The sequence below is a fragment of the Equus asinus genome, chromosome 7 (assembly GCF_041296235.1).
Source record: "Equus asinus isolate D_3611 breed Donkey chromosome 7, EquAss-T2T_v2, whole genome shotgun sequence".
Lineage (NCBI taxonomy): Eukaryota > Metazoa > Chordata > Mammalia > Perissodactyla > Equidae > Equus > Equus asinus.
In genome coordinates this window covers 76,868,780-76,896,515 of record NC_091796.1, presented here as the reverse complement: position 1 = coordinate 76,896,515, position 27,736 = coordinate 76,868,780, and the positions used below count along the sequence as shown (strand labels likewise).

General features: G+C 43.9%; 1 protein-coding gene across 1 annotated transcript in view; it reads left to right on the top strand.

Annotated features, from left to right (window-relative positions):
• Positions 1 to 27,736, top strand: part of ZFYVE26 (zinc finger FYVE-type containing 26) — a 62,097-nt gene that overhangs the window by 11,623 nt on the left and 22,738 nt on the right. The window contains exons 9-28 of the mRNA XM_014862415.3: positions 65 to 228; positions 2,611 to 2,814; positions 3,840 to 4,451; positions 4,698 to 4,784; positions 6,880 to 6,948; positions 7,367 to 7,518; positions 9,673 to 9,874; positions 11,352 to 11,615; positions 13,466 to 13,585; positions 13,679 to 13,843; positions 14,396 to 14,614; positions 15,226 to 15,328; positions 16,637 to 17,382; positions 18,883 to 19,079; positions 20,087 to 20,191; positions 21,715 to 21,837; positions 22,206 to 22,382; positions 23,768 to 24,014; positions 24,737 to 24,835; positions 26,850 to 27,013. Of these exons, the coding sequence (XP_014717901.3) occupies positions 65 to 228; positions 2,611 to 2,814; positions 3,840 to 4,451; positions 4,698 to 4,784; positions 6,880 to 6,948; positions 7,367 to 7,518; positions 9,673 to 9,874; positions 11,352 to 11,615; positions 13,466 to 13,585; positions 13,679 to 13,843; positions 14,396 to 14,614; positions 15,226 to 15,328; positions 16,637 to 17,382; positions 18,883 to 19,079; positions 20,087 to 20,191; positions 21,715 to 21,837; positions 22,206 to 22,382; positions 23,768 to 24,014; positions 24,737 to 24,835; positions 26,850 to 27,013 (4,219 nt within the window). The remainder of the gene's footprint in view (positions 1 to 64; positions 229 to 2,610; positions 2,815 to 3,839; positions 4,452 to 4,697; positions 4,785 to 6,879; positions 6,949 to 7,366; positions 7,519 to 9,672; positions 9,875 to 11,351; positions 11,616 to 13,465; positions 13,586 to 13,678; positions 13,844 to 14,395; positions 14,615 to 15,225; positions 15,329 to 16,636; positions 17,383 to 18,882; positions 19,080 to 20,086; positions 20,192 to 21,714; positions 21,838 to 22,205; positions 22,383 to 23,767; positions 24,015 to 24,736; positions 24,836 to 26,849; positions 27,014 to 27,736) is intronic.

Genomic DNA, 27,736 nt, shown 5'->3' with positions numbered 1-27,736 from the left:
TGGTCTTTCTCAGAGCAATTGTATAAATTGCCTTCCCTTCCATCCTCCCAACTGTCTCTTTCAGCAACCCCATACCAAAGAGAGATCTCTTGTGTCATTTACATGGTGGAGACAGCCACTCAGTGCTCTACTCTCTCCATCACCTTACAAACCTTCCAGCCCTCAGGGAGGAAGATGTTCTCAAGCTCCTACAAAAGGTGCCAGCCAGGGACCCCCAGCAACAGCATGGTGAGTTGATGATGGAGTGACTTTCAGGGTTCTCTCTTAGGACAATCTTACACATGTTTCTTCCAGCACAAGATTTATCTAGATGTGATTCCTGGGATCTGTCAGGATGAGTAATCCAGCAGGTGCCCTCTAAATTAGTGCTGTTTGCTTCCGTCAGATTATAGGATGTAGGGGCATTCCTTCCCTTTCTTGGTGTGGTGTACGGAATCCTGTGAGCACAGTCCCATAAGAACCCTTGTCCTCATGGAACCATCTCAGAACCACTAGCATACCTTCTTTCCGATGAAACAGAATTAGGAAATGTCCTCTGAGTTTGCCACATTGTCATTGGCAGTGTTTATGCAAAGTCTTGATGAGTCTTTCCACGCTTCATAAACTTTTTCATAGTACATTTTGTGCCTTCCTTCACTCCCATATTTTCTTGATACTCTCCTTATCAGATAAAGGGGTTTAGAAGAAAGACTTGCCTAAAACAATAGCAAAGCCTTGTTTTAACTTTAGATCTTTGCTTAAAATTCAAGTCTCCATTAACAAGCTCTTTTTGCTCTCAAAAGTCATATCGTAGTGTAGTCACAATCTGCCATGCGGGCCAGGGACACTTACCCGTGAGAGAAACAAATGTTCTCATATAGCAGTAGATGTTTCTCAGCCTAGATATTGCTTTGATTTCCTTTTAAGAAGGACCTACCACTAATTGGAAAACCGGTGTTACTACATTCTATTTTTTTTCTGGAGAGATAGGCAACTTGTTTAGCAGATTTCCTAAAGGGAAGTGGAGCTCTCTGTTTTCTACATACAAGTACAAAAGGCTTTCAAAGAAGTATTTTATGTCTGATCCTTGTGACCCACCAAGACACACTTAGAATTTAAACTTGGAAAAGGCAAAGAGGAACATTAATAGGGCTGGGACTAGGATGAGGCAAGAGAAGCATGTAGAATACAAAATTTAAGGAGCCAATCCCTCTCAGGCTGGTGCAAGTACTTGCAGGTCCTGGGCCTGGGCGTAATGCCATGTAGAGGCCAGGAGCATAGAACCATATTGATCTCATTCTGCTTCTTACCCTGACCTTGGCAAGGCTGAGCTTCCTAGAAGAAGTAATCACTAGGAAGCCTGTATTAAAGGGGTTTATTGCAACATCCTAGTAGCAAAACATTCCTAACTACTGCAATGCCCAGCCCTGCCCAAGAGGAATTTGCCTGAGTGAGGGATTCACTCAGTAGGACAAATGCAGCCATCAGAAATTTAGTTTATGAAGAAATATAATCAAATGCTTTTCCTATAATGGGTTAAGAAGTAGGAAAATGAAATCGTTTAGAGAATGTCCTTATATGTAACTTAACCATTCACACACACACACATGCAAAACTACCAAAGGGGTTAAACCAGAATGTTACAGTGATTGTGTTTAGCTGGTAGGATCATGGGTGATTTTTTTTCTTCTTTTTGCTTTACTACATTTAATGCTTCTTTTTTTGAGCAGGTTGTTCTTTTGTTATGGAAAGAATTAGGGCCAGATTTAGATATCTAGAGACCCTGTAAAGATTATGGTGCCCTCACTTCCTCCTAAAGTTAAAAAAAAAAATTTAAATGAGAAATTATAAATTATTAAACAAGTACAAGGAATTTCAAAAGAGTTTGTGATTTTTTTTCCCCATGATGTCTGCTTCAGTGCTTTCTTTCTTTTTTTTTTTAAAGCTTGGCCCTGAGCTAACATCTGTTGCCAATCTTCATTTTTCTTTTTCCCTTCTTCTTCCCAAAGCCCCCCAGCACATGGTTGTATATGCTAGTTGCAGGTCCTGCCAGTTCTGCTATGTGGGACGCCACCTCAGCATGGCTTGATGAGCAGTGCTAGGTCCGTGCCCAGGATCTGAACTGGCAAACCCTGGGCCACCAAAGTGGAGGATGAGAACTTAACCACGCGGCCACAGGGCTGGCCCCTTCTTAAAAGTATCAGATCTTTTTTAAAAAAGTTTCTGTTGCCTTTCCTCTCATCACTCAATCTAGATACATTTTAAGTCTACCTTTTGGATAATGTGGTACTAGGTAGACTAAACATTTGCTCTAAGTTTTGATTTTTTAACAAAGGAAAAACAAGTATTTTAAGAAATATAAGAAAAAGACCTATTAAAAAGCCATGAGGGCTGTGTCGAACAGACATGGAGAAGGGAGGGTGGTGGGGAAAAGGAAGTGGAAGGGACTGAAGGTTGACGTTGACCAGAGGAGAAGGCCTGGAAGGGATGGTGATGAAACTGACAGGAAGGAGAAAGGGTGAGAGCACTTAGGGACCTAGAAGTGCGGCAGCTCTCTGCTTCAGCCGTACTTGCAGCCCATGCCTGAAAGAATCAGCTCTGAAGTTCTGCGTATTTCCCTCTACAATTCAGATTCGGCAGATACCCTGGCCCCTGAGCACCTCAGCCAGTGCCAGAACCTGACACTCTACCGGAGCTTCTGTGCCATGAAGTATGCCATCTATGCCCTCTGTGTGAACTCACACCAGCACTCCCAGTGCCAGGAATGCAAAGACAGTCCCTCTGAGGACCTGGCGTCAGCTGTGGAGCCCGCGAGTGATTCTCTCCCCTCCCCAGGTACAGTGCTTCCCCCTCATCCTTGGCGGAAGCTGGTAATACCCTGTCCCAGTGAATTCTTTGTGTGAGAGCCCTTTTCCACCAGGATTGGGCGTAGTGGCCTTGGTCTCATTATGCCCAGGAATATTTTCATCCGTTTATCAGCCTCCATGAATCAAAGGGACACGGAGAAAGCAAGTGGCTTGCCTAAGTTCTAATGGAGTCTGATCACCTAGTGCAGTGTTTTCTAAATGCTTTTTTTTAATTACAATCCACAGTAAAAATAGCGTTTCACATCACACTCCAGTTTGCACCTAGGTATGTAATTTGTGTCTTTATATATGTATGTGTATATGTGTATATAAGTGATACATAAATTGAAATGTTTTGAGAAACAATACTTACCCTTCCAAAGGGCATGTTCTTGATTATGTTTCTGTTGTTTCATTTTTTTAAGTCTAAGTCGATTTCCCATCCTACCATGTGAAAGATACCAACCTAATATCCTAACCTCTCATTTTTCTTAATAAACTTATAATTCCTTAGCTTGCCTTCTGCGACTAGTGGTCAGTTATCTCTCCCTTGTAGCTTCAGAATTGATCTTCACCTCTGAGCATGGTCATTTTTTGACCAGCGAGTATTTCTTAAAAGATCTGGGTAGCCTGTGATCACCTTTAGTGTAACAATGAGTGAAAATAGAATTGAGGTGTCCGGGGTCCCATGCTACCTTCATTCTAGGAACTGAAATATGGAGTGCTTCTCAAAGATGAGGAATAATGTAATATTTAAAAAGCAGAAACAAAATAATGAATGTTCGCTTATCTGTACTTTTAGTTAGGGTAGCAAAATCTTTCTGCAAATCATGAAAAGACATGGCTGAATAGTCTCTTATTCTTCTGACTGTAACCACCTTTCCCTTAGTCATTAAAAAATAAATAAATGAGCTAAAGTTGTGAGAAGGTTTGAGTCTGGCAAGTATTTTTTCTAATTGCATTTTCTCTCTTTTCTTCTCTTTCCCTCCTCTTCTCTTCACCATGCTTCTTTAGGTGCTTCAAGGCTCTTCTCAACATACCTGGCCAGGTGTCAACAGTATCTGTGCAGTATTCCTGACTCTTTGTGCCTGGAACTTCTAGAAAACATCTTCTCATTGCTCCTTCTCACCTCTGCCGATCTTCACCCAGAGCCTCACCTGCCTGAGGACTATGCTGAGGATGATGACATTGAGGGGAAGGGCCAGTTGGGCTTGAGGTCCCCATCAGAGAGCCCTCAGCACATAGCACAGCCTGAGAGGAAGTCAGAACGGGCTTCCCTGGGAGTCCCCAGGAGCCTTCCTTGTACCATTCCAAGCTGTCTGAAGACAGAGTCAAAAGACAGTTCCCCAGGGCCTCAAGGGCACAGCTTTTTGGACCTAAAGCACTTTACTAGTGGTATCACTGGGTTCCTAGCCGATGAATTTGCAATAGGGGGCTTCCTCAGGCTTCTCCAGGAGCAGCTGGATGAGCTCAGCAGCCGTAGCCTCCCTGAAAACCCAAAGCTGCTAGAAGGCCAGAGCTGCTCGGGAAGCAGAGATGGACTGCCGAGCCGCCTGCACCGGTTTTCCAAGGTTGTCTCTGAGGCCCAGTGGAGATACAAGGTGGTAACAAGCAACCAGGGCTCAGGTGAGAGAAGATAGCAGAACTGGTGGGAGGGATAGCAGAAAGTGGGAGGGGGAAAACTCCGTTACGTGGGAAAGCGAAGAGTGCATGGGAGTCACACCATTAACTCAGGGCATATCACCATAGCAACCAGTAGCACAACCATGTCTCAGACCTCAGTCCAAATCTTCCCCTACCTGTTGCCCCAGGAGGTAAGTCAAATCAAAATTGATTAATCTCTCGTATGACCCATTGGATCTGCTCTTCCAGAGGAGCAACCTTCCCGAAGATACCGGCCTGTTGCCACACGGCACCCCAGTCTCCGCCGGGGTCGTCGGACAAGAAGGAGCCGGGCAGGTAATCTGAAGAGCTCTCCCCATGCCTCGTTCCCATGCACCAGGCAAGCGGTATACTGCCACTTGTCTAATATTCTTTAAGATAAAGTACGTGGTCCAAACAGACAAACAAAAGTGATCTAAGATCAGCCTAGTCTCACCCCCCAAGGTAACTCTTGCTAGTAGTTTCCTTCCAGAAACTTTCCATGTAATACAAGCATATATAATTTTATATGTACAGATGCACCATACTATATGTACGATATATGTTGAGAACTGTGGCTTCCTCTTTTTACTTATATCCTTTTATACATACAAATGTAGCATACTATATATTGAGAACTTACTTTTTTCCACTTACTATTTTAAAGGTTGCTTAGTATTCCATTGTCATATGTATCCTTTTGTGGACATTTAAATTGTTTCCAGTTTTTTATTTTTATAAACAATGCCACAGTAAACAACCTTGTTCATATGTCTTTGCATACTTGTGAGTATATCTATAGGATAAGTCCCTGGTGGTAGAATAGAAGGTCAAAGGAATGTGGACATAAAACATAGATATTACCAAATTGCCTAAAAAGAAGGTAGACCAATTTACATTCTCACCAACTGTATATGAGTGCCTATTTGCACATACATTCATCAAAAACAAGTAGTATCAGATTTTTAAAAATCTTTGCCAATATGATTAATATAGTACTGGTGTGTCATTGTTTTAATATTAATTTTTAGTTTAAGATTGAACGTCTTTTCACATATTTGTTGGCCATTTATATTTTTCTGTGAGCTGCCTTTTCATGTCTAAGATCCACATTTTCTATTGGTTTGTCTTTTCTGTTGAATTGTAGGAAACTCTTTATATATTAAGGAAATTATTCTGTCATTATGTACTACAATTTTTTCTCCATTTTGTCTTTTGACTTTGATTTTGAGTTTTTGTTAAGGAGTTTAATACAGGAGCATTACACAGGAGTATTAAATTTTTAGATAATCAAATTTCCATTATGGCTTTTGGTGTCATTTTTAAATAATTAACAGGGAATTTGTAAGATTTGTCTTATGTGGTAAACAATACTAGGTATCTTGAGGGAGGTGAATGAGTCATAAACCAGGACTTTGCCTTCAAGGAATTTATAATTTACCTGCAAAGACAGTATACATGAAAAACTTCAACTGCACTGAGGGACTGCCTGGAAACAGAAGTCTCTTAGAAGGAGAGATCAGCATAGCCTCCAGAGATCAGGGAAACAGCTTTTATGGAAGAGTTGACTCTTGAACCAAGCTCAAAAGAATGAGTAAGTTCCAGCTAAGTGGCAATGAGAAAAGTAAGCATACTGGGGATGGTGGAGGATCCCATGAGAGAGACCTGGAAAACTTCAACGCTGAGTTGCTAAGGCCCTTAAGCTGCTCAGTTAATTGTTTTGAGTCAAAAAGCACAGTTTGCATCCACTTGAGCCATCCAGCCCAAGAATGTACAATCCTTCTTCTGTTTCCTTTCTGTCTGTTCCTTTCCAAACAGTGAGCCAAGGAGACTCCCTCGCACAGGGCCAATATCGCCCTTGAATCCCACAATAAGGACTAATAAGCCTCCATCGCAAGCCCTAGCTCATCAGGAAAGCAGGCCTTGAGAAGCTTTTCCTCCGGGCCTTTAAATATTGTGGTCTTTGGCAGACCAGTTCTTATACTTTGGTTCCCTACGTTTTTAAGTGTGAGGACAACTTTTTCTTTGTCAGAAAATTTTGTGATGCTCCTTTGCACCCTCCTTCTTCCTGGTCATAATAGTTGTGCTTTTCTTTTTTCAGACATTGACAGTGCTTAGTGAGCAGATGGGGGTTGCTGACTCCTAGAAATAACCTGAAAGCTCCTGAGGCTCTGAGACCAGAGGTTGGAAACCACTGGTATAAGCTACTACCCAGATGCGCACGGGGCCTATTAAGTACAGCCGTCACCTTTGGTCCTTAGGACCTTGCCTTTTGCTGTAGAAGGAGCAGCAAGTGTAGCAGTTACCCATTATCCACTCACTAACTACCTAGATCTTGGCCTTCAAGCCAACTTCTCACTTTCTACACTGTGAGGCATTGGTGGTTGATTTTCTCTCTTCTTAATACTTCTAGATGGCCGGGACAGAGGTTCCAATCCATCCCTGGAAAGTACGAGTAGTGACCTGAGCACAAGTACTTCAGGTATGGGGGTCCCAACCAGTTGCCAACTTCAAGCAGCTTTGCCCTGATAAGAGTTGCCATAAACCATGGTGTAAAAACCCAGACTGAGCACTTCATGCCCGCGTTCAGGAAGGTTGGTTCTGCAGCCGGCCAGAGATATTTCAGTGGGGAAAAGAGAAGGGGCTGTCTCGCTGTCAGTTGAGTTGCCCATCAGCAGAGAAAAATGGGTGAATGCCCAAGGAAGGTAGTTGGTATGAAAGTCTCATACTCAAAGATGATAGTATAGGTTTCCCTTCAGTTAAGGAAAAATAAAGACCATTTACAGACCTTTTAGAGAAGGACTTTGAGGAGATAGGAGTTTGGCGGGAGGTGACAGCAGTATAGTTTTTCCTCAATTTCTGTTGCTTCCTTTGCCCCCTGCATTCTTGCATCCCAACAGAGGGAAGTCTGAGCACTGTGTCTGGGAGGAATGAGCTGGATGGCAGGTTACAGCCCCAGCCTCAAAGTTCGCTCATCCCCATGATGTTCTCCCCACCTGAGTCTCTGCTGGCATCCTGCATCCTCCGGGGGAACTTTGCAGAAGCCCATCAGGTGAGGAGAGTGCTTGTGCGGCCATACCTCCTCACGGAGTCAGCCCGTAGCTAACTGGAGCCCGCTGGGCCTCAGGTAAATCTAGATGCATGTGCAAGCAGAGCCACTCGGGAGCCCTTAAGGGACCACATCCTCCTTCTGCAGGAGAAAGTTTCCATGTACCAAGCCCAGTCTTCAGCATTGTGGATTTCAAGACCCAGCCTGGAGGGGATTTAAGCTGTTGAATCATCTGCTTGTTTTCTTAATATAAACAGTGTTTTAACAAGATAATAGAAAATGTTCGGCCACAATCCCACCACTTCAAAACATGGAAATATTTTTGTTTCTTTCCTTGTACTTCTTCTCTGAATACATACATGTTTTTATATAGTTATAATTTATGATGCAGACAATTTTTAATAGTAACTAAATGCCAGTTCAATATGTAAGAAGTATAGGGGTCTAGCAAGCTAGAGTGTTCATGTTCTAGAGGGAAAAGTGCATGGAGTAGAAATCAGAAAGATTCTTACCCTCTCTGAGCTTTGATGTCCTCGTTTGAAAATTGGAGTTAAATGTAATACCTGCTCGTCCTACCTCATGGGAATGTTAAAAGGATTATGTACAAGCTGTGAGAAATGCAAGAATCTTCTATTGCTTAAATTTAATAGCATAAAAGCCTAGTATTATAATTTTTTGGATATATTTCTATCTATCTATATAACTTTCTGAATATATTTATGACACTTGTGCTGGTCCTTTAACATGTAGGTCAGAATTTTCCTTTCATGTGAGGTCCATTGTTGAGATCATGGAGAAATCTAGGTGATGGGATAATCTTTGCTTAAGTTCCCCTGATCCTTTTAGATCCTATACTTTAATGATAATGATAATTCTGACCCTTTGGGGAGGATAGGACCCTTGCCAGCCTTTCTTACACCCACATCCAGAGGAAGTCAGCTGTGAACTGCCCGATGCTTTACCCCTAAATGTCCTCACCGTCTTTTCCTTTCCTGAGGCTTTTATCTTTTCTTTTTTTAATAAAAGCTTTATTTTTTAAACCTGGTTACAGAGTCAGTTGTGCATATTATAAGAAAATACCAAAAAGTAGTAACAAGAAAATAAAATTGTTTTTAAATCTATCGTCCAGATCAATCAATATTAAAGATAAAGTATATTTTTGCCAATATTTTTCAAAGATATATATGACTTTTGTATAGTAGAGATTATTTTGATTCTAGACCTTTATATGTGCCTTTTTCATATTATAATATAAGCATTTGCCTTGGAACTGATTTTAGTGACCTTATAATAATCTGATCAAGTAGGTACATTTGACCATTCCCCTGTTACTCAACATTTAGATTATTTTCAACCTTGTAATAGTTGTAATAAATAGTGGCAAGATTATCACCTTTAGGTATTAAGCCTTTTGAATCATTTCCTTAAGAAAGGTTCTCATAGGGGCCAGCCTGGTGGCACAGCAGTTAAGTGTGCATGTTCCACTCGGGGTTTGCCGGTTCAAATCCCGGGTGCAGACATGGCACCACTTGGCATGCCATGCTGTGGTAGGCGTCCCACATATAAAGTAGAGGAAGATGGGCATGGATGTTAGCTCAGGTCCAGGCTTCCTGAGCAAAAAAAAAAAAAGAGGACTGTCAGTAGTTAGCTCAGGGCTAATCTTCCTCAAAAAAAAAAAAAAAGAAAGGTTCTCATAAAAATTACTGAGTTAAAGATTATACAGGTTTTTAAAGCTTTATAAATTGCCAAATTGCTTTTCGAAACAGGTTGTGACACTTCATTCTACCACTGCCCACTGAGGGTTTATTTTTACACTTTGTCATTGTGCTACATGCAAAATGATATTAATGTTACATAAATTCCCTGGATTACTGATAAGGGAAAACATTTTTCTTTGATGTGTTAGTCATATGTATTTTCTCTTTGAAATTGCCCACATCTTTTGCCTATTTTCTACTGGGGCTTTGGTGGCTTTCTTGCTGAGTTCTATGAGTTATTTCTATATTTGGTCTTCTTTTTGAATGTTCAGTGCTCTTCCACCCTACAAAGCAGATGTCTGAGGACCATAGTCTAGTGATTGGCAAGATCTCATATCTCTAGACATTCCTCAACTCAGTGGGCCCACCACAACCCACACTCCTTCCTCTCCTGTGACAGGTGGTATTCATGTTCAACCTCAAGTCCTCGCCCAGCTCAGGGGAACTGATGTTCGTGGAACGCTACCAGGAGGTGATCCAGGAGCTGGCCCGAGTAGAGCACAAGATTGAAAACCAGAACTCAGACGGGGGTAGCAGCACCATTCGAAGAACAGGCAGTGGCCGCTCAACTCTACAGGCTATTGGCAGCGCTGCAGCGGCAGGTCAGGAATCTCTTTTGCCACCATAGATGGTGAAGTAGCTGGGGGAGAAGGGTATCAGGGGAAAAGCCGCCCAAATCAGAGGCTCATCATGAAGGTGAGCAGAAATCCAGAGCAGAACACATGCCTGACAGAACAGCTATCCTAACGTTCAGAATCGGTTTCTAGATGTGCCCAGCTTCCCTGTCCACCGTGGTCACGTACTTGCCACTGGAGCTGTCCTGTTAAGCTTGACCTATGTAACTTAAACTGAAGGGTGTGAATGCTAGTGCCACCATGTGTGTTGATGGCCACTATCTTGGGCTTTAGGAAATGGTTTGGAGTTTCTTTCTTTCCCATGTAATTATTCAAGGATAAAGCAAGGATAAAAGTATTCTTTTACTTTTCCGTAAAGTGAAGACGTTGTATGTAGCACCTTGGGCCTGGGATTCACAGGTCTCAATTCCCAACCTTGGCTGCACGTCAAAAAAGATCATCCTCTCACTATGTCTTGAAAGTGGAATCTTGTCCCACGTTTCGTCTGTTACTGGTCTAGGCTCTATACATCAAGTACCCTCACACGTTGCTCCTTCTGTATTCTCCCAGGTATATTTCTGTACCTATTCAAAAGAAAACATGTACATCCTTCTTGTTTTTAATATAAAAGGGCTTTTACAACAAGTACTGTTTACTACCTTGCTTTTATAGCGGCGTATTTTATTATTTTTTTTTAGATTTTTTTTTTTTCCTTTTTCTCCCCAAAGCCCCCCAGTACATAGTTGTATATTCTTCGTTGTGGGTCCTTCTAGTTGTGGCATGTGGGACGCTGCCTCAGCGTGGCTTGATGAGCAGTGCCATGTCCGCGCCCAGGATTTGAACCAACGAAACACTGGGCCTCCTACAGCGGAGTGCGTGAACTTAACCACTCGGCCACGGGGCCAGCTCTAGCAGTGTATTTTAGAGATCTTTTCCAATTAGCATACACAGATCCACCTCATTCTTTCCCTACCTATTTTTAGATCCTATTTGAAAGAAGCCCTCGTCATCTCAACCATTCTGAGTTTCTCTTGGTTTTCCTTTCCACACCGTTGGGGCTGTAATGATGGTTCTGATGTGCATGGATGATATCCTATGCAGAAGGACCTCAGACATTTTTTAAATAAGTACTTTTCGGGGGCCAACCCTGTGGCCGAGTGGTTAAAGTTCCATGTGCTCCACTTCGGCAGCCCAGGTTCGTGGGTTCAGATCCCAGGTGCGGACCTACTCTGCTCATCAGCCATACTGTGGAGGCATCCCACATACAAAGTAGAGGAAGATTGGCACAGATATTAGCTCAGGGCTAATCTTCCTCAAACAACAAAAAAAAGAGGATTGGCAACAGATCTTAGGGCAAATCTTCCTCACAAAATAAATAAAATAAATAACTACTTTTCATGATAAAAATGGTAGTTAGAATCCTTTTAACTAACTCTTACTTTTTACTCCACTGCTGGGTGTCCAGGGATGGTATTTTACTCCATCTCTGATGTGACCGACAAGCTGCTCAGCGCCTCTGGGGACCCCATCCCCATGCTCCAGGAGGACTTTTGGATAAGCAGTACCCTGATAGAGCCCACTGCCCCGCTGAGAGAGGTCCTGGAGGACCTGAGTCCCCCTGCCATGGCTGCATTCGACCTAGCTTGCTCTCAGTGCCAGCTCTGGAAAACCTGCAAGCAGCTCTTAGAAACAGCCGAGCGACGTCTAAACAGCAGCCTTGAGAGCCGGGGTGAGTGGGCTGCTTTAGTTTCAGCCCTTAATTTTCAAGTGAGGAGCTGGGTTCTGAGATACTGGATAAATTGTGCAAGAAGGAAGGACTTTTTGGGGCAGGAGGGGCAGGGAGAAGGGATTATTAGTTAATTTCCTCATGCCCAGTCTGATAGCATAAATCCAGTCTGTTGAGAGACTTGCCTTCTGAATAGGTGTAGCAGTCTGCAACCATTGGGGAGATTGTTTTCTGGTTTATTGATAAATTCAAGGGGGAAATACCTATGCAAAAATGGTATAAATGGAATTTGTACCTTTAGACTGCCTGCCCCCTCCTGGGTGAAACCCACTTAGCCTAAAACCTGGGACAGTCTCAAGTTTGCAAACCAGGTTAAGGGAAAATTTAGGGGATCACAGTTGAAGGGAGGTTTGTTCATTGAGGTTAATAATATCCCAGAATGTGTATGTGGAATTCTTGGAGGAATGAAGGTAGAGGAATACGAAGAAAGAATTAGGCAAAGTTCCACTCGCAGCCCATCCTTGATTACACACACCAGACCTTGGAAGGACTGACCAGTGAGGGAGAAAGCAGCATGTTCCTTCTCAGTAATGTGGAGGGCGGAATGGTGAATAGGTTATGATATGAATAGCCACCTCTAGATTCAGTGATTCACTAGGGGAACTCACAGGACTCAGCGTATAGTCATACTCCTGTCATGGCTAAGATTTATTTCAGCAAAAGTCTAAAAGCAAAATCAGCAAGGGGCAAAGGCTCTTGGGGTGAAGTCTGGAGGAAACCAGGCACAAGCTTCCAAGAGTCCTCTTTCAGTGGAGTCACACAGGATGGGCTTAATTCCTCCAGCAATGAGTTGTGACAAGTGTGAAGTGTTGTCTATAGGGAAGTTCATTAGAGACCCAATGTTCAAGGTTTTTACTGGGGGCTGGTAACAAAGGCACCCTCTGCCCAGCATGAACCAAAATTCCAGACTCTCAGAAGGAAGGCACATGTTCATATAAACCACATTGTACAAACAGTGCAGGCACAGTAAACCACTCTCATCATTTAGGGAAAGTTTTCTGTCAGTGTAGGAAACCATTGCCCATTAAGTTTGCAGACACCAGCCAGGGGCCAACCTTGCAAGCAGCCCTTTCTAAGGATAGCAGTCTCAGGCCTCCCATGTTAACTCATTTCTGGGCACCCCTCCAAGTCACTTCTGAGCCATTGATTTAAAAGTCCCTTAATGTTCACATAATCCATCCCAGAAAGTATACTGTGGTGTACACAATGCTATTTTTTACCAATTTCCCTCCCACTCGTCTAGTACTTATTTTCTAAAATGAACAGAGATATTATCCAAGCTATTAATAGCTGACACGATTTCGTGTCAATCAATTAGGAATTAATTTAGTACCTACTGTGTTTCCAGATCATCCCAAGTATATAGGGGTACAGGAGGGGTATAAGGAATAATCTCTGTCCATAGAGTTGTTTAAAATCTAGTCAGGGTGTCAAGACACCACTGAAAGCAATTAGAGAAGACGCATGGGATCCCAGCTCAAGCTCTCGGCTGAGGGCAGTACTGAGGCAAATCCACAAGAAGTGCCTGAGTGGCTTGGGATAGCAATTCCATAGGAGCGCCAGAGGCTCTGGGTCTGCTGCTGTTGACAGCTGGGGCATCTTGCCCGAGTTACCCCTTGAACCTCAGGCATGGAATAAGTGAGGTATGCTGGTTTTCACCCCAAATGGCACGGCATTTATTTCCTCCTTAGTATTGGAGAAGATAAAACTTTACAAGTGACTAGAGGACTGAGTATCAATCTCTGAATGTACCTTATTTCTTCTGCGTTCTGTCTTCCTTCATCTCTTTCCAGGTCGACGGCTAGACCACGTACTCCTCAATGCTGACGGCATTCGAGGTTTTCCGGTTGTTCTTCAGCAAATCAGCAAGATTCTCAATTATCCACTTGTGTCAGCCGGACAAACTAAATCAGGTGAGTTGCTTTTCTCCCTTTTTTTTTCTCCTGGACTTGGAATCTTAGGCCAGCGTCGGACTTCATGTTTTCTTTCTCCTTTGCTTTCCATAGAGAGTGTAGAAGAAAAAGGAGGAAGCCTTCCACGGTGCAGTATTGCTGAGCTTCTTCAGATGTGTTGGCCCAGCCTGACTGAGGACTGTGTTGCCAGCCACACCACCCACTCCCAGCAGCTGGATCAGGGCCTTCAGTCACTGAGAGAAGCACTGGAGCTGCCAGGTGTGGACCTGACAGCTTGGGAGCAGTTGAGGGCTGAAATGGGGAGAGGAAACAGCCAAGAGTGAAGGAGCAGAGGCTTAAGACTCCAGAACTGGGCTCTACCAGCCCTCTAGTTAGCCGGGCATGTCTCATAACTAATTCCACCTGTTTCCCCGCCCTTCAAGTGAAGGGATGCTTAACACTCCATTAGCTATATGTTTTTCTCATTCCTAATGAGAAATATACCCAGAAGGTACTCAGTAAATGTTTATCAACCCTTCCCCAAAAGATTGCTATGACCTTTATAAAGCCATTCCACCCCAGAGACACTGGGGTGGAAAACAGAACTATTCACCCTGATTTCTCCAGACTCAAAGCTCTTGCTGGCTGAGAATCACTTGTACAGAAAACCAACTTAGGATTTTATAGCTGCCTTGTAAGTGTAACACCCAGGCTATAGGATGCCCCAGGCAGTGTACCGAGGCCCAGTTCACATATTATGTTTGAAATTGTCACAAAACTGGATGCAGAGACTAAAGCCTCCATCCCTTCTCCTTTCCTAACTCCTCTCAGAGCCCAGGAGTACTCCACTCTCTTCCCTGGTGGAACAGGTGGCCCAGAAAGCTCTGGAGGCAGAGAACCACCCTGTGCATATCCAGACTCAGCTCCTTCAGAAGAACCTGGGCAAACACACCCCAGCAGGCAGCAGGCAAACTGACTACCTGGGCACCTTCTTCAGCTACTGTAGCACCCTGGCTGCAGTTCTTCTTCGGAGCTTGAGCTCTGAGCCTGGTAAGTAGCAAGAAAGAGGAAATAGAGTCATGACTGGCCTCCAAGTGTTTAGGTCAAGGAAGAGGAAGGTGCTCAAGTAAGAGGTTCTGGGTACAGCAGTAGCCAACGGCACTAGATTTACAAGGTCCTGTCATTCTTCTCTGTGTTTTCTTCATCTTTGTCTCCCCAGTGTGTAGTACAGTTGTACATCACATGGGAGTACTCAATGAATTTCAGCGGCATTGATGATACAAAAATACCTGTCTCAGACCTTCAGTCCATTGTGGATATGAGGATTCAGCAGAGGAACCAAGTCTCTGATATGAGTCCTAGAGTCTTACTTGAGTCCACAGAGCAAGTACTGCATGCACTTCAGTCATGTTGAAGAGAGCAGGATGAGCTTTTTGTGGCTAGATCTGCCCACTGAAGTTTGTCTGTGGTTGGAAGTCTTTAGAGCAGTGGTAAAGCATAAACTTGTGGTCAGGGTCATGTTGAGAAAACCCTTTACCTGGAAAATGTCAATGTAGTCTTTGCTTTGACACTGTAGTACTTTTTTATTGATTCTGGACAACAGGTCTCTGAACTGTGGCAATCAGTGGTGCAAACGAAGGTCACTTTCTTTACCTTTGCAGATCGCGTGGAGGTCAAAGTAGGAAATCCCTTTGTTCTCCTGCAACAGAGCTCATCCCAACTGGTGTCACACCTCCTGCTTGAGCGACAAGTTCCCCCAGACAGGTAGGAGCCACCCTGTGGGAATCAAGCATGGGCCTTCCTAATTGTTTCATCAAGGAAACGAAGGGCTCAGTGGGGCTGTGCCTGGGTTCAGTACAGAGAGTGGAGATTTCTTCCCAACTTTTCCCTTGACTTGCATTTAATCTTATACAGCTATGTTAAAATTCCATGTGCTTCATTTCTTTCCCACTTGCCACCTCTAACATTTATGTTACAAATATAAAATTAACTGGTGAATCTTCACTTATAAATAGGTAAAAATCTGAAAATTTGATAAGACATTAGTTGGTTAGGCTGTAGGAAAACAAGCATTCTCATAGATTGCTGATGGGATATAAATTGATACAGCCCCTGTGGGAAGGCAGTCTACTAAAATTAGAAATTCATATACTCTTTGACCTGGCAATCCACATTGGGGAATTTACCCTGCAGCTTTATTGTATGGTCATGCACTGCATAATGTTTCAGTCAATGACTGACTGCATATACAATGGTGATCCCACAAGATTAGTACCAGAGGCCAGCCCAGTGGCACAGTGGTTAAGTTTGCACATTCTGCCTCGGCAGCCCTGGGTTTGCCGGTTCGGATCCTGGCTGTGGACCTACACACTGCTTGTCAAGCCATGCTGTGGCAGGTGTCCCACATATAAAGTAGAGGAAGATGGGCATAGATGTTAGTTCAGGGCCAGTCTTCCTCAGCAAAAAGAGGAGAATTGGCAGCAGATGTTAGCTCAGGGCTAATCTTCCTCAAAAAAAAAAGATTAATACCAAAAGCCAAGTCCCATAAGATTAGTACTGAAAGGTGTGTGGTAGGCTGTACCATCTAGGCTTGTGAAGTACACACTATGTTGTTTGCACAACAACGAAATCACCTAACAGCACGTTTCCCAGAACGTATCCCCATCGTTAAGCGACACATGATTGTACATGTGAAAAATGGTGTATGTGCAATCATTTTATTACAGCCTTATATGTAAGATCAACAGATCAGAAAAATCCGTTGTCTACTAATAGAAGACTAGTTAAATTATATTCATCCACATAATGGAATAATATGTAGCTGTAAAAAAAAAATGATGGGCCCCTCTATAGAGGGATATGAACAGCTCTCCCAGATATGTTATTAAGTTACAAACCACAGGGCAGAGCAGTGTGCCTAATGGGCTACCTTTGTGCAGAAAAAAAGAGAGAGAAACAATTAAAGAGCCTGCATTTACATTTGTTTGTGTGAACATAAAGAAATTCTGAGATTGGGTAATGGTGGTATGTATGCACTCAGGCCTTACATGCCCTGTGCTTCTCTCTCTCCAGGCTGGCAGCCCTTCTGGCCCAAGAGGGTCTCGGCCTGAGTGTGCCACAGGTCATCGTCAACTGCTGCTGTGAGCCCCTTGCCCTTTGCTCATCCCGGCAAAGCCAGCAGACATCATCCCTTCTGACCCACTTGGGCACCTTGGCCCAGCTGCACACCTCCCACTGCCTGGAGGACCTCCCACTTTCTACCTTGAGCTCCCCAAAGCCAACTGAGAATCCCACATTAGAGAGAAAGTCCCACTCCTCCCCAAGGGGTTCATCACCCCCAGCCCTCACCTCCTCTGCCTTGGCCTTCCTTAAGTCCCGCTCAAAGCTGCTGGCTACAGTGGCCTGCCTGGGCGTTTCCTGGGGGGCAAAGGTCACCAAGCCCAGCTTGTCGTGGAAGGAGCTTCGTGGCCGCAGGGAGGTGCCTCTAACTGCAGAGCAAGTAGCCCGGGAGTGTGAGCGCCTCCTAGAACAGTTCCCTATGCTTGAGGCCTCCCTTATGGCTGCCTGGGAGCCCTTACAAGGATCGTCTGAGCAGGGGCAGAGTCTGGCAGCAAGTCTCTGTGGCCAGGCCAGTCTCTCTACTGTCCTCCTGGGCCTGCATTCTCCCACTGCCCTAGATGTGCTCACTGAGGCCTTCGAGGAAGCCCTAGTGGCCAGAGATTGGCCCCGGGCCCTTCAGCTCACTGAGGTGTACGGGCGAGACGTGGACAACTTGAGCAGCATACGGGATGCAGTCCTGAGCTGTGCTGCGGCATATGGTGAGCAGAAAGTTCTGCCTCCCCTTGACCAGTGGAAATAGTATTTAGCATTCACTGAGTGTAACATTGTATTTGATCTCCCAAGAACTCTAGAAAAAGGTGCCACTATAATCTCACAATACTGAGATGAGACCAAGGCTCAGAGGATAGGAAACTTGCTCAGGATAGTAAGTGGTAGAGCAGAGCTTAGAACCCAGGTTCATCTAACTTTAGAACAGGCACTCATGACCTGTGCTCTCTACTCTGGGTGTCAGAATCATTGGAAAAGTCTATGAACTACAAGTATCTGAGCCTCACCACCAGAAGCCCAGGATGGGGGTCAGGCAAGTGTTTACTTGAAAACAGAGGTCAGCAAACTTTTTCCGTAAAGGGCTTTGTAGCCATACAGTCTCGGTTGCAACTACCCGACTCTGCCATTATAGCATGAAAGCAGCCATACACGATACATACGTAAATGAGCGTGGCCATATTCTAATAAAACTTTATTTATAAAAACAGACTGTGGGCCTGCATGACAATCTCTACTTTGAAAGCTGGGTAAGAGATTTCAGTGTGTAACCAGGGTTGAGAGCCAGTGACCGACAAAACTCCACTAGGGGGAGCAAGAGCCAGGTGTGCTGTTGGGAATGGCTTATGGGTAGGAGGGTTGGCTGCCCCATGAAAAGGAGAAAATTCCCCCTTGAGAGGGGAAGAAACCCACTGACTGGCTGTGCTGTCTTAATTGCTTGGTGTGTTTTTCAGCTCTGTGAAATGGGTGTGGGAGAGAGAGATCTATTAAGTAGTAATGGCAGATGATATCAAGGGAGTGAAACTAGTTTACCTGAAACAACTTTCAAGTAGTTATGTCTGCCACAGAGTGGATATTATGGGGAAAACTAAAAGTTCCACTGACAGTTGAGTCTGAAAGAGTGCCATATGTGCAGCATGCCAGAACATGGAGGGCTTCATCTGTGCTTCTGTCTTCCTTCCTCCCTTCTTCTTCCTCCTCTCTTTTCTCTTTCTCTATCTTCTGAAAGCCTCCTGACTATGATCAGGTTGATATAAAGGGAAACATAGGGGTAGAGCATTTCTCCCTGTCATATAATGGTTCCAAGTATAAAAACTAGTTAGAGTCAGATGGATCTTAAGGATCCTCCAAGCTCCTGCTTTATGAAACTAAACGAAGCCCTTTTTTGTTTTTCCTAAGATTGGCCTTGAGCTAACATCTGTTGCCAATCTTTTTTTTTTTTCTCCTCTCCCCAAAGCTCCCCAGTACATAGTTGTATATTCTAGTTGTAGGTCTTTTTAGTTCTGCTATGTGGGACACCACCTCAGCATGGCCTGATGAGCAGTGCTAGGTCTGCATCCAGGATCCAAATGGGCGAAACCCTGGGCCACTGAAGGGGAGCGCACAAACTTAACCACTCAGCCACGGGGCCAGCCTTTCTCTTAAGAAGTAACCTGGATCTTGAGCTCGTCTGGGCCAGGCTTGCTGCCTCTAGGCATCTTTTTATCTTGTAGACAAAGAAGGTTGGCAGTACCTGTTTGCTGTGAAGGATGCATCTCTGAGAAGTCGACTAACCCTACAGTTTGTGAACAGGTGGCCACTGGAGTCGTGCTTGGAGATCCTGGCCTACTGCATTTCAGACATAGCTGTCCAAGATGCACTAAAGTGTGAGCTACGGAGAAAACTGGCAGAGCTGCAGGTGTATCAGAAGGTATGGGCCCTGAGATCAGGAGAAGGGAAATAAGCTTCTCACCCTATTACCAACCCCAGCCTTTTCTCATATGGTGGTGGATTTTGAGGAACAGAAAATCTAGGCCTGGCTTTTGCTCTGCATCTGGCTCCTGCTCTCACCTGAACAGTGAGGAGGCCTCCTATCTCATTCCTGTTTTATTTACTCCTGTAATTTTAAATATATATGCATCAAACATGGATAAAAATAATAACAAAATTAACACTGGAATGATGCTTCACAGTCCACAAAGCCTTTTCACATGTCTATTTGAGCTTTGTGTATGTTTTATGTCTGTAACGTCTTTTTTATAGATTGTTTTAAATTTCAGCTAAATTTCAAAAGCTACTTTGAAAGGATGCATGAAAGTGACAGTTTCAAAAGTGAAAGGTTCTTGTGGGATATGTGTTATAGTCAAGATCAAGAGGCTCAAGGAGACAGATTTAGGTGGTACAGCCACGTGACAAGTATAAGACATATGCTCATTTTTCCATGTGCTCTTGGAACTGAACAGAGTCCAGAGCCCCACCAGGGAAAATGAAAATGGCAGGTGGAAAAGGTTTTTTTTCCACTCTTCCTCAGCAGTTTTCATGCAGAGCTAAAGTGCTACCTGAATGGTGATCCCACAGAGCATTCAAGCCGAAGAATAACTTGAGTAGAATTTTGAGATGGAGGAGCATGGGACAAGTGACCCCAGAAAACTGAACAAGCTATAAAGCATAGAAGCCTCTGAGAATTGTCCTCACCAGTGAAAGGCCCCAATTCTGGCCTCGCTAATCAGCCTCTGCTCCCTGATTATACTTCCAGAGAATGCACTTGCCTCTCCAATCTTTGCCCCATTTGCTCTAATTATTCCTATCTCCTGGCAAATTCTGACAGCCTAACTTTGGTACAGAGACCTAAGGACAGCCCATCCCTGGAAGCTCTGGTGACTTGTTCATGGAGGGAGAAGCTACAGTGAGGTTTGATAGCTTCCTGTCTTTCCCTAGATTCTAGGTCTGCAGGATACCCCCGTGTGGTGTGACTGGCAGACCCTGAGGAACTGTTGTGTTGAGGACCCATCAACTGTCATGAACATGATTCTAGAAGCAAAGGTACCATTTTCCTGGGTGGTATTCCCCTTCCTCCTCTTTTCAGTGTTGCAGTTCCTTAGCTGGTTGTGTAGACCCCTTTCCATGTGTCAGGGTACACAATTTTTTATAATTACATCACATTCTTTTTTCTCTTTTTTTTTTTTTTGAAATTTGCCAACATACAGAGAAGTATAAAGAGTAATACAGTTGACACTTTTGCACTATGACCTTTGTGTTCATACATGAGATTTTCTACACTGTAAACACTAGGTACAGAGGGCACACCCAGCAGTGGAATTACTCTGTCCTCAGGCGTGAACATCCTCACCTTTATTAAGATATTACTAAATCGCTCCTCAGCTCAGTTGTGCCACTCGCAGTTTCTGTTGCTCCATATCCTTTCTAAGTTTTGGTATTGTTCAGCTTTTCACCTTTCGCCAGTAGGATGGTATCTCATCATTGTTTTCATTCATATTTCCTTGATTACTAATGACCTTGAATATCTTTTCATGTGTTTTATTAGACATTTGAGTGCTAAATAGATTTTTATTTACCTTTTAAGGAACTGATTTGCCATAGTTCAAAATGTAGAAATGCTCATTCAGATGTTCATTCATCCAGGAAACCTTTACTGACTGCATATTATTTGCCACTATGCTGGGTGGTGGTGAAATAAAGATAATGAAGCTTAGTCCTTGCCCTTGCGCAGCTCACATTCTGGGAAGGGGGCAATGTGAGACACATCCCTTGGTGATGGTGATATATCAAGTGACAGAAGTAAGCCCAGCTTGTGGTGGAAGTCCAGGCAGAGCACTAACGTAGCCTGAGAAACAAGGAACCATCCTGAAGAAGGCGGCCTGAGGCAGAGTTGGGGGAAGGGGTGTCATTGCAGATACCACTGCATTAGAATCCTTGAACAAAGCCCTGGAAATTCCGTTCTCTGAAACTTTAATCCAGAGTTCACAAATTAGGGGGCAGCTAGCAAAGGGGACATGGATGGAATCCAACCCTCAGCAAGTTTGTTTGGCCCATGCAGTATTGGTCTGCAGAATTTTTATTTTTTTCATACTGATTTCATTGCCAACATTTTAAAGTAGGAAACATTTTTGATTAAAAAAAATTTTTTTGAGTTTTTTAAAGTCTGGCAACCCTGGGCCTGCCCGTTCATATGGCAACAGTCCGAAATGAGTAGGAACTGTCTCCTCTGGACTGTCTTCTCAGTCTTCCCCACTTCCTCAGTATCTCCCAGGGCTGACACCAAGTGTCAGTCACTGTATGTCATCTGTTTTTCTGGTAAAGCTAAGATGAGAATGATAGCATTAACAGTCAGCCCACTTCGATCATTTTCATAACTTACCTTGCCACTCCAGTCCTTTGAGTTTATGATCCCACTGTAATCCCATAGTGAAGTCCCCATCAGCACTTACCAAACTCTCCTGGGGCTTTAGTAGACTCAAGACTACTGAGAAGAAAACAGGCAGAAGCTGGATGAGTGACAAGTGCAGTAATTTAAAGGGATTGAAGGTGTGTGTGTTTCCTTCCAGGAGTATGGGCTGTGTGAGGAGTGGGGCTGCCTCTACCCTATTCCAAGAGAACACTTAATCAGCTTACATCAAAAGCATCTTCTACACCTTCTAGAAAAAGGAGATCATGAAAAGGCTCTGAAAGTAAGTCTCCAACTCTTCCCATTTTTCTTTCGGGGCAGGACAGGAAGGTTAGTCAAATCAGACAGCTCTCTTCATGCTGAATCCTATACAAAGCTTTCCCAATATCAGGTCTGCCCCTTCTTATCCCATCTTGAGCAGAAGGTGCCCAGCCCTGCATTAGGTGCCAGATGGGCAGCTGGATCCAGGACTCCTGCTGAACTCTGGTCCCATCAAAGCCATCATTGTGAAGCCACAGGGATGGTGAAAAATGTGTGGAGAAGGGGTTAATCCAAAATGAATAAACCTGTGTTCCTTTCTCAAACAAAATATGGCTAAACTAAGAGTTCTTCTACAGGCCTACCTTTTCTTCTACCCTTCTCTTGCAACAGCTCCTGCAGAGAATTCCTGACCCCACCACGTGCCTTGAGGTCACGGAGCAATCTCTTGACCAGCACCCTAGCTTGGCCACTTCTCACTTCTTGGCCAACTACCTCACCACCCACTTCTATGGAGAACTGACTGCTGCCCGACACCGTGAAATCCAGGCACTGTACATGGGATCCAAGGTAAAGAGAAAAAGGAGGTGATGGGAAAGCATGCCTGACGGAGAGCCTGCTGGCCCAGCTCCCACTGCAGAACTTGCTCTTTCAATGACTCTTCTTCCAGACACCTGCCATCCTTGGCCTGTGCTGTATAAAGCCTTTACCCTAGCAGCCCATCATAACCTAGTTGGGTCCCTTAGGACTTGTCATTCTCTTACTGCCCTGCCTCCAAAGTGAATTTTACCTGGTCCTCCTAAGTTCTCTTTGTGCTTTATCTGGCATCTGCTATATCAATGCTCCTCAATTCTGACCATGTATTAGAATCACTTGAACTTTTTGAAAATATCAATAGTTGACCTCCACCCCAGATCAATTAAAACTGAATCTCTTGGGTCAGGACCTGGCTGTCTTCCAAAAGGATTCTGATGTGTGGATTTAAAACTACTGCTTGATAAACTAGTCTGTGCTAAAGGAAAAGAGTTAATTGCCTAGGTAATAAGGTAATAGATCTTTACCTGTGGTGTGTAACCTTGGAGACAATAATAGAAGAAATTCTAAGCTAGAAAAAGTAATCTAGTCAAGGAGGGTTTGGGGATAGATGGACCTTCTGCCACCCTTCTAATGATTCTGATTGGCAGTCATGTATACCACCCCATGAGTATGGAACTTGTGCCTTGACTAGAACGAGTGCTAGGAAAGCCATGAATATGACCACTGGCTCATGTGCTAAGAGTTCAACTGCATAAAATGTTCCTAAAGAAAATAGACCATTTTGTTTTTGTTTTTGTTTTGATACACTATACCTGAATGGGGGAATCCTTGAAAATTGGCAGTGAGCAGAGCCAGTGAACATATTTCAAGCCTAGTGATAACAACCTCCAGAAAGAGTTTAGAGTCATTATTTACCTACAGGGCACTGGAGGTGCCAGTTTTAGGCAGTCCACTGCTAAAATCTTCTCATCTTATTCTGCTCATTCTAACAGAGCCTCAAGTGGACAGAATGGTGGCGTTAAGGATCAGGCGGGACTCACCCATACCTGGAGGATCTAGACAGGGGTCAGCAGACTACCACCTGTGGGCCAAATTCAGTCCTCAGCCCACTTTCGTAAATCAAGTTTTATTGGAAAACAAGCCTGTGTATTCATTTACATATTGCCTATGGCTGCCTTTACACTCAGTTGGCAGAGTTGAGTACTTGTGGTGAAGGTACTTGGAATACTTCTTGATTGCCATCTGGAGCATTTAGAGAGGAGTCAGCCTTGTTTCCTAAAAGACTGTTAGCCAGTGTCAGTATTTGGCCGTGTGCCTTTTGGTCTCTGACACCCTTCCTTCTTCCCAGTAAGAATCTCAGCTTTCTTCTGAAATTTGGGTACTATTTTCTTTACTCTATGGATCTACCCCACAAACAGGTTCTGCTGACCCTGCCTGAGCAGCACCGAGCCAGCTATTCCCACTTGTCCTCTAACCCCCTGCTCATGCTGGAGCAGCTGCTCATGAACATGAAAGTGGATTGGGCCGCTGTGGCTGTGCAGACTCTGCACCAGCTGCTGGCCGGGCAGGAGATTGGCTTCAGCACGGACGAGGTTGACTCACTGCTTTCCAGATACGCAGGGAAAGCCCTGGACTTCCCTTACCCTCTGAGGGAGAAACGATCAGGTAACTGCCAACATTCTGGATGGGGGTTCTACGTGGAGGAAGAAATACCATACTACGTCCTTAGCTTTAACTTCTCCTCTTTATTATTTTGAGGTGATCAAGAGTGAAAGGAATACACTTCAGGAGAGAGCTCTTTATTATATAGGAGAGATCTTTGTCTTAGAGGAAGTGGCAGGCTAACCAGAATTAAAGGATGATAGATCACCACCACTTGCATAATATAAGGGTTTGGGAAACGAAACGTGGTAAAGCTGGTCTTTGTCTGGCCTTAGTGTAGTGGGTCCTTAAATGCCATTGTTGTGTATGGAGGGTGTGCTCTATTCCAGGGTCACGTCAGATATCACTAGTATATGAGCTGACTCAGCCTCTTCTAGAAAGAAGAAAATGAAATGTGGGCTGATGGTCCCAGCCAGCTTTTGTTTCTTACTCCCTACCCTCCAGGACCACTATTGAAGTCTTCCACTTCCCTCTGGCATGTTTAGATGTATTTTGTAAAATCATAGCATCTATTTCATTACCTCAGGTCCTAAACATAGTTTGTTTTTGAGGAGTTTAAGGAGCATACTCACTGTTGTTTTAGAAGTGCCTCTACCGTTCTTTGATAGCTCGTAGAATCATGGGGTGATAGCGAAACCAGCAGGGCTTGGGACTAAATGCCTAGCACAGGGAGAGAAGGTGTTTATGGTAGAACAACGTTGTGTCAGCGTTTTCCCTCTCTGCAGATTCTGTGAGTCACCTCCAGGAAGCTGTGAGTCAGGCTTCAGACCTCGAGACCTTGTCTAGATCACCATCAGCAGAGTTCCTTTCTGCTGCTGCTCCTGGTAAGAACAGGTTCTGAGAGTTACCCATTTTTCACTTCAGCCTTGCCTTATTCTGACTTTCTGATTCTTTTGCCTCTTCTTTCACTTCCAGTTACAACATTCTTATTAATTATTTTTCTTGGTTCGTTCCAGCTTTGTAAATCCCAAATAATTCAACACACAATCAGATCTCCTTATTTGCAGTATCTATAAAGTCCTGTATCTATAAAGTCCCCACAAACACTGAGTTAGCAAATCCTGAAGCGTTACTCCTAAGGAAAATATTTACATACATAGATAGGTTATACAGAGTATAGACTCACATAGATTATAATGCTAAATTGGAAACAATTCATCCTAGTAGATTCTATTTTCTTTGTTTTACAAAAGAGAAGAAGAGGCTCAGAAGTGGTCACGTGACTTGCCTGAGGTCACATGCCTCTTGAGTGCCTGTCCAACCAGCCTCAGAGCCAGAGCTTTTTGCACTACACTGTCCCCTACCGTCCCATCCTCTGGTCATCTCTGGATAGAGCTGAAATAAGAAAGCACAATACCACCTTGTTCAACCTCAGATGAGAACCTGAGTGTCGGGTGACTCAAATTATTCACCACTCTGCGCAAGTCTGCAAAAGCACTGCAAATAGTGATTTTGAGGTGACAAATTTTAGCGAGGAGGCAAATTCACAAATGTGGAATCTGCTAATAAGGAAGATCAACTGTATTTAGTGCTTGTGTTCCTTCTGCCCCTATGCTGCAGTTGATTAGTTGTCTGTCACGCACATGGGGTGCGAGCTCCTTGAAGGCCTCCCCATGTCTTGGTTGCCCCTTCTCACCACGCCTCCTCTCCTCGCAGTCTCCAGCCCCTCGCACGGTGGCCTGCACGCAGGAGAATCTCAGCAGGTGTTTGTCGACCAGCCATCAGGGGAGCAGGATCCTGGGAGAGATCTGTAGTCTATCTTCTTCTGGGTGCTGCGAGGAGTTACTGGGTTTTTCAGTTCTCGTTTTCTGTCACCTGCCAACATTGCTCTGCTAAATGACAAGAAATCTCCTTAGATACCATAACCCAAAGACTGGCATTTCATGGCCCTACTTTGAGAAGTAGCCATGCTTCAGGATAACCAGCAGATCTGAGGGGAGGGTTCAGACATACAGGTATATGAGCAGCTTCAGGCATCTGCATAAGGCAGCTAAGCAGCTTGAGTTTACTTATTTATTTATTTATTTTTAGCTTTTTATTGTGCAAAATTTCCAATGTACGAAAGTAGAGAGAAAAGTGCACTAAAGTCTCACATACCCATTACCTGGCTACAGTAAATATCATCTCACGATGGCCATTCCTGTGTCATCTATACCCCTGTCCTTCTACTGGATTATTTTGATGCCATCGCTAGATATCATATCATTTCATTTATAAATATATCAATCTATATCTCTCAAAGGTAAGGACATTTATTAGACAAAACCATAACATAATTATCAGACCTAAAAACAAATTAACAATTCATTATTATTATCAAGTATCCAGTCAGTATTCACATTTCCCCAGTTGTCTCATAACGGTTTTTTTAGAACTGGTTAATGTCCACATATGGCATTTGCCTGAAATACTTTTTAAATCTCTTTTAATCAATAGGCTCCCCTACCTCTTTTTTGTTTTTGGTGGAAACTAGGTCATTTGTCCTGTAGAGCTCCCCACATGCTGGCTTTTGCTGATTGCCAACCAGTGGCAATCTGAGTCTCCATCCACTGTATTTCTAGTTCGCTGGTAGATAGATCTAGAAGCTTGATTTGAGTTAGGCTTAATATTTTTGGGGAGGTATATTTGATAGGTGGTTGTGTGCCTTCCATCAGGAGACCCACAATGTCCAGTTGTCTGTCTTTTGGTAACGCAATCAGTCATTGATGATCGTCAACTGGATCTGTTATTTCAGTAGGAGTTTGTAAAGTGGTGAAATTCTAATTCTCTCATTCCTTCTTCCTTTATTGGTTGGACTATTGATCACCTTTTACTCTGACTTCTGGCTCTGACTCCCAGGTGTCTCCATTGTGCATTCCCCCAGTCCGAGGGAGAGGAGCCTCCCTCAGAGTCAGCCCCCACTGGAGTTTGTGCCCCCAGCAACGCCCCCTGCCAGGCACCAGTGGGTACCAGATGAGAGCAAGAGCATCTGCATGGTCTGTTGCAGGGAGCACTTCACCATGGTAAGCAGCATCAGTCTCCAGCTTTACCTGCAGGAGAAATTAAAGGAAAACTCTAGTTCATGAGCCTGAGTTTATGATCACCTCCTGTCTCCAAGAGGATATTGGTATTTTCAGATGAACTACCAAATCGAAGACTTGGGGCTTGTCTATGACCTGACCAGAATATATTTTATGGATTTTGACAGGTGGTAAACACTCCCAAGTAGCCTTAAAGTCTAAAACCTTTGCCATTCTCATGAAATAGCCAAAAAGAGTCAGAGTGGTATAGTAGGAAGAGTCACCAAACATCAGGAGATCTTGTTTCTAGCTCCCCTTTCTTTCACAGTAAGACAAGTGACCTGGTACTGGTCATGTGTACTGGCTCTGGAGACAGAGGACCTAGGTTCTAATCCCAGCTCTGCCTCTTACTAGCAATGTGACTGTTAACTTTTTCAGTCTTTGATGCTCACTTGTAAACTAGGGATGATATATTATTTGGCTCGTGGAGCTGTAAGGACTAACTACAGTAACAAATGTTAGCATACCTAACAATTACCTGTGTTAACACAGTATCAGTACTGGCATATTAGCTCAGTGCTGATGAAAATGATGATGGTGTAATTTCTCTGTGTCTCTTTCCTCCTCATTTATAAAAGAAGTGCAATATGTATGTCAACCTCTTATAATGAAATGAGGTAGCACCTGTAAAAGCATTTTGAAATACCACACCATGGAGAAATGTGA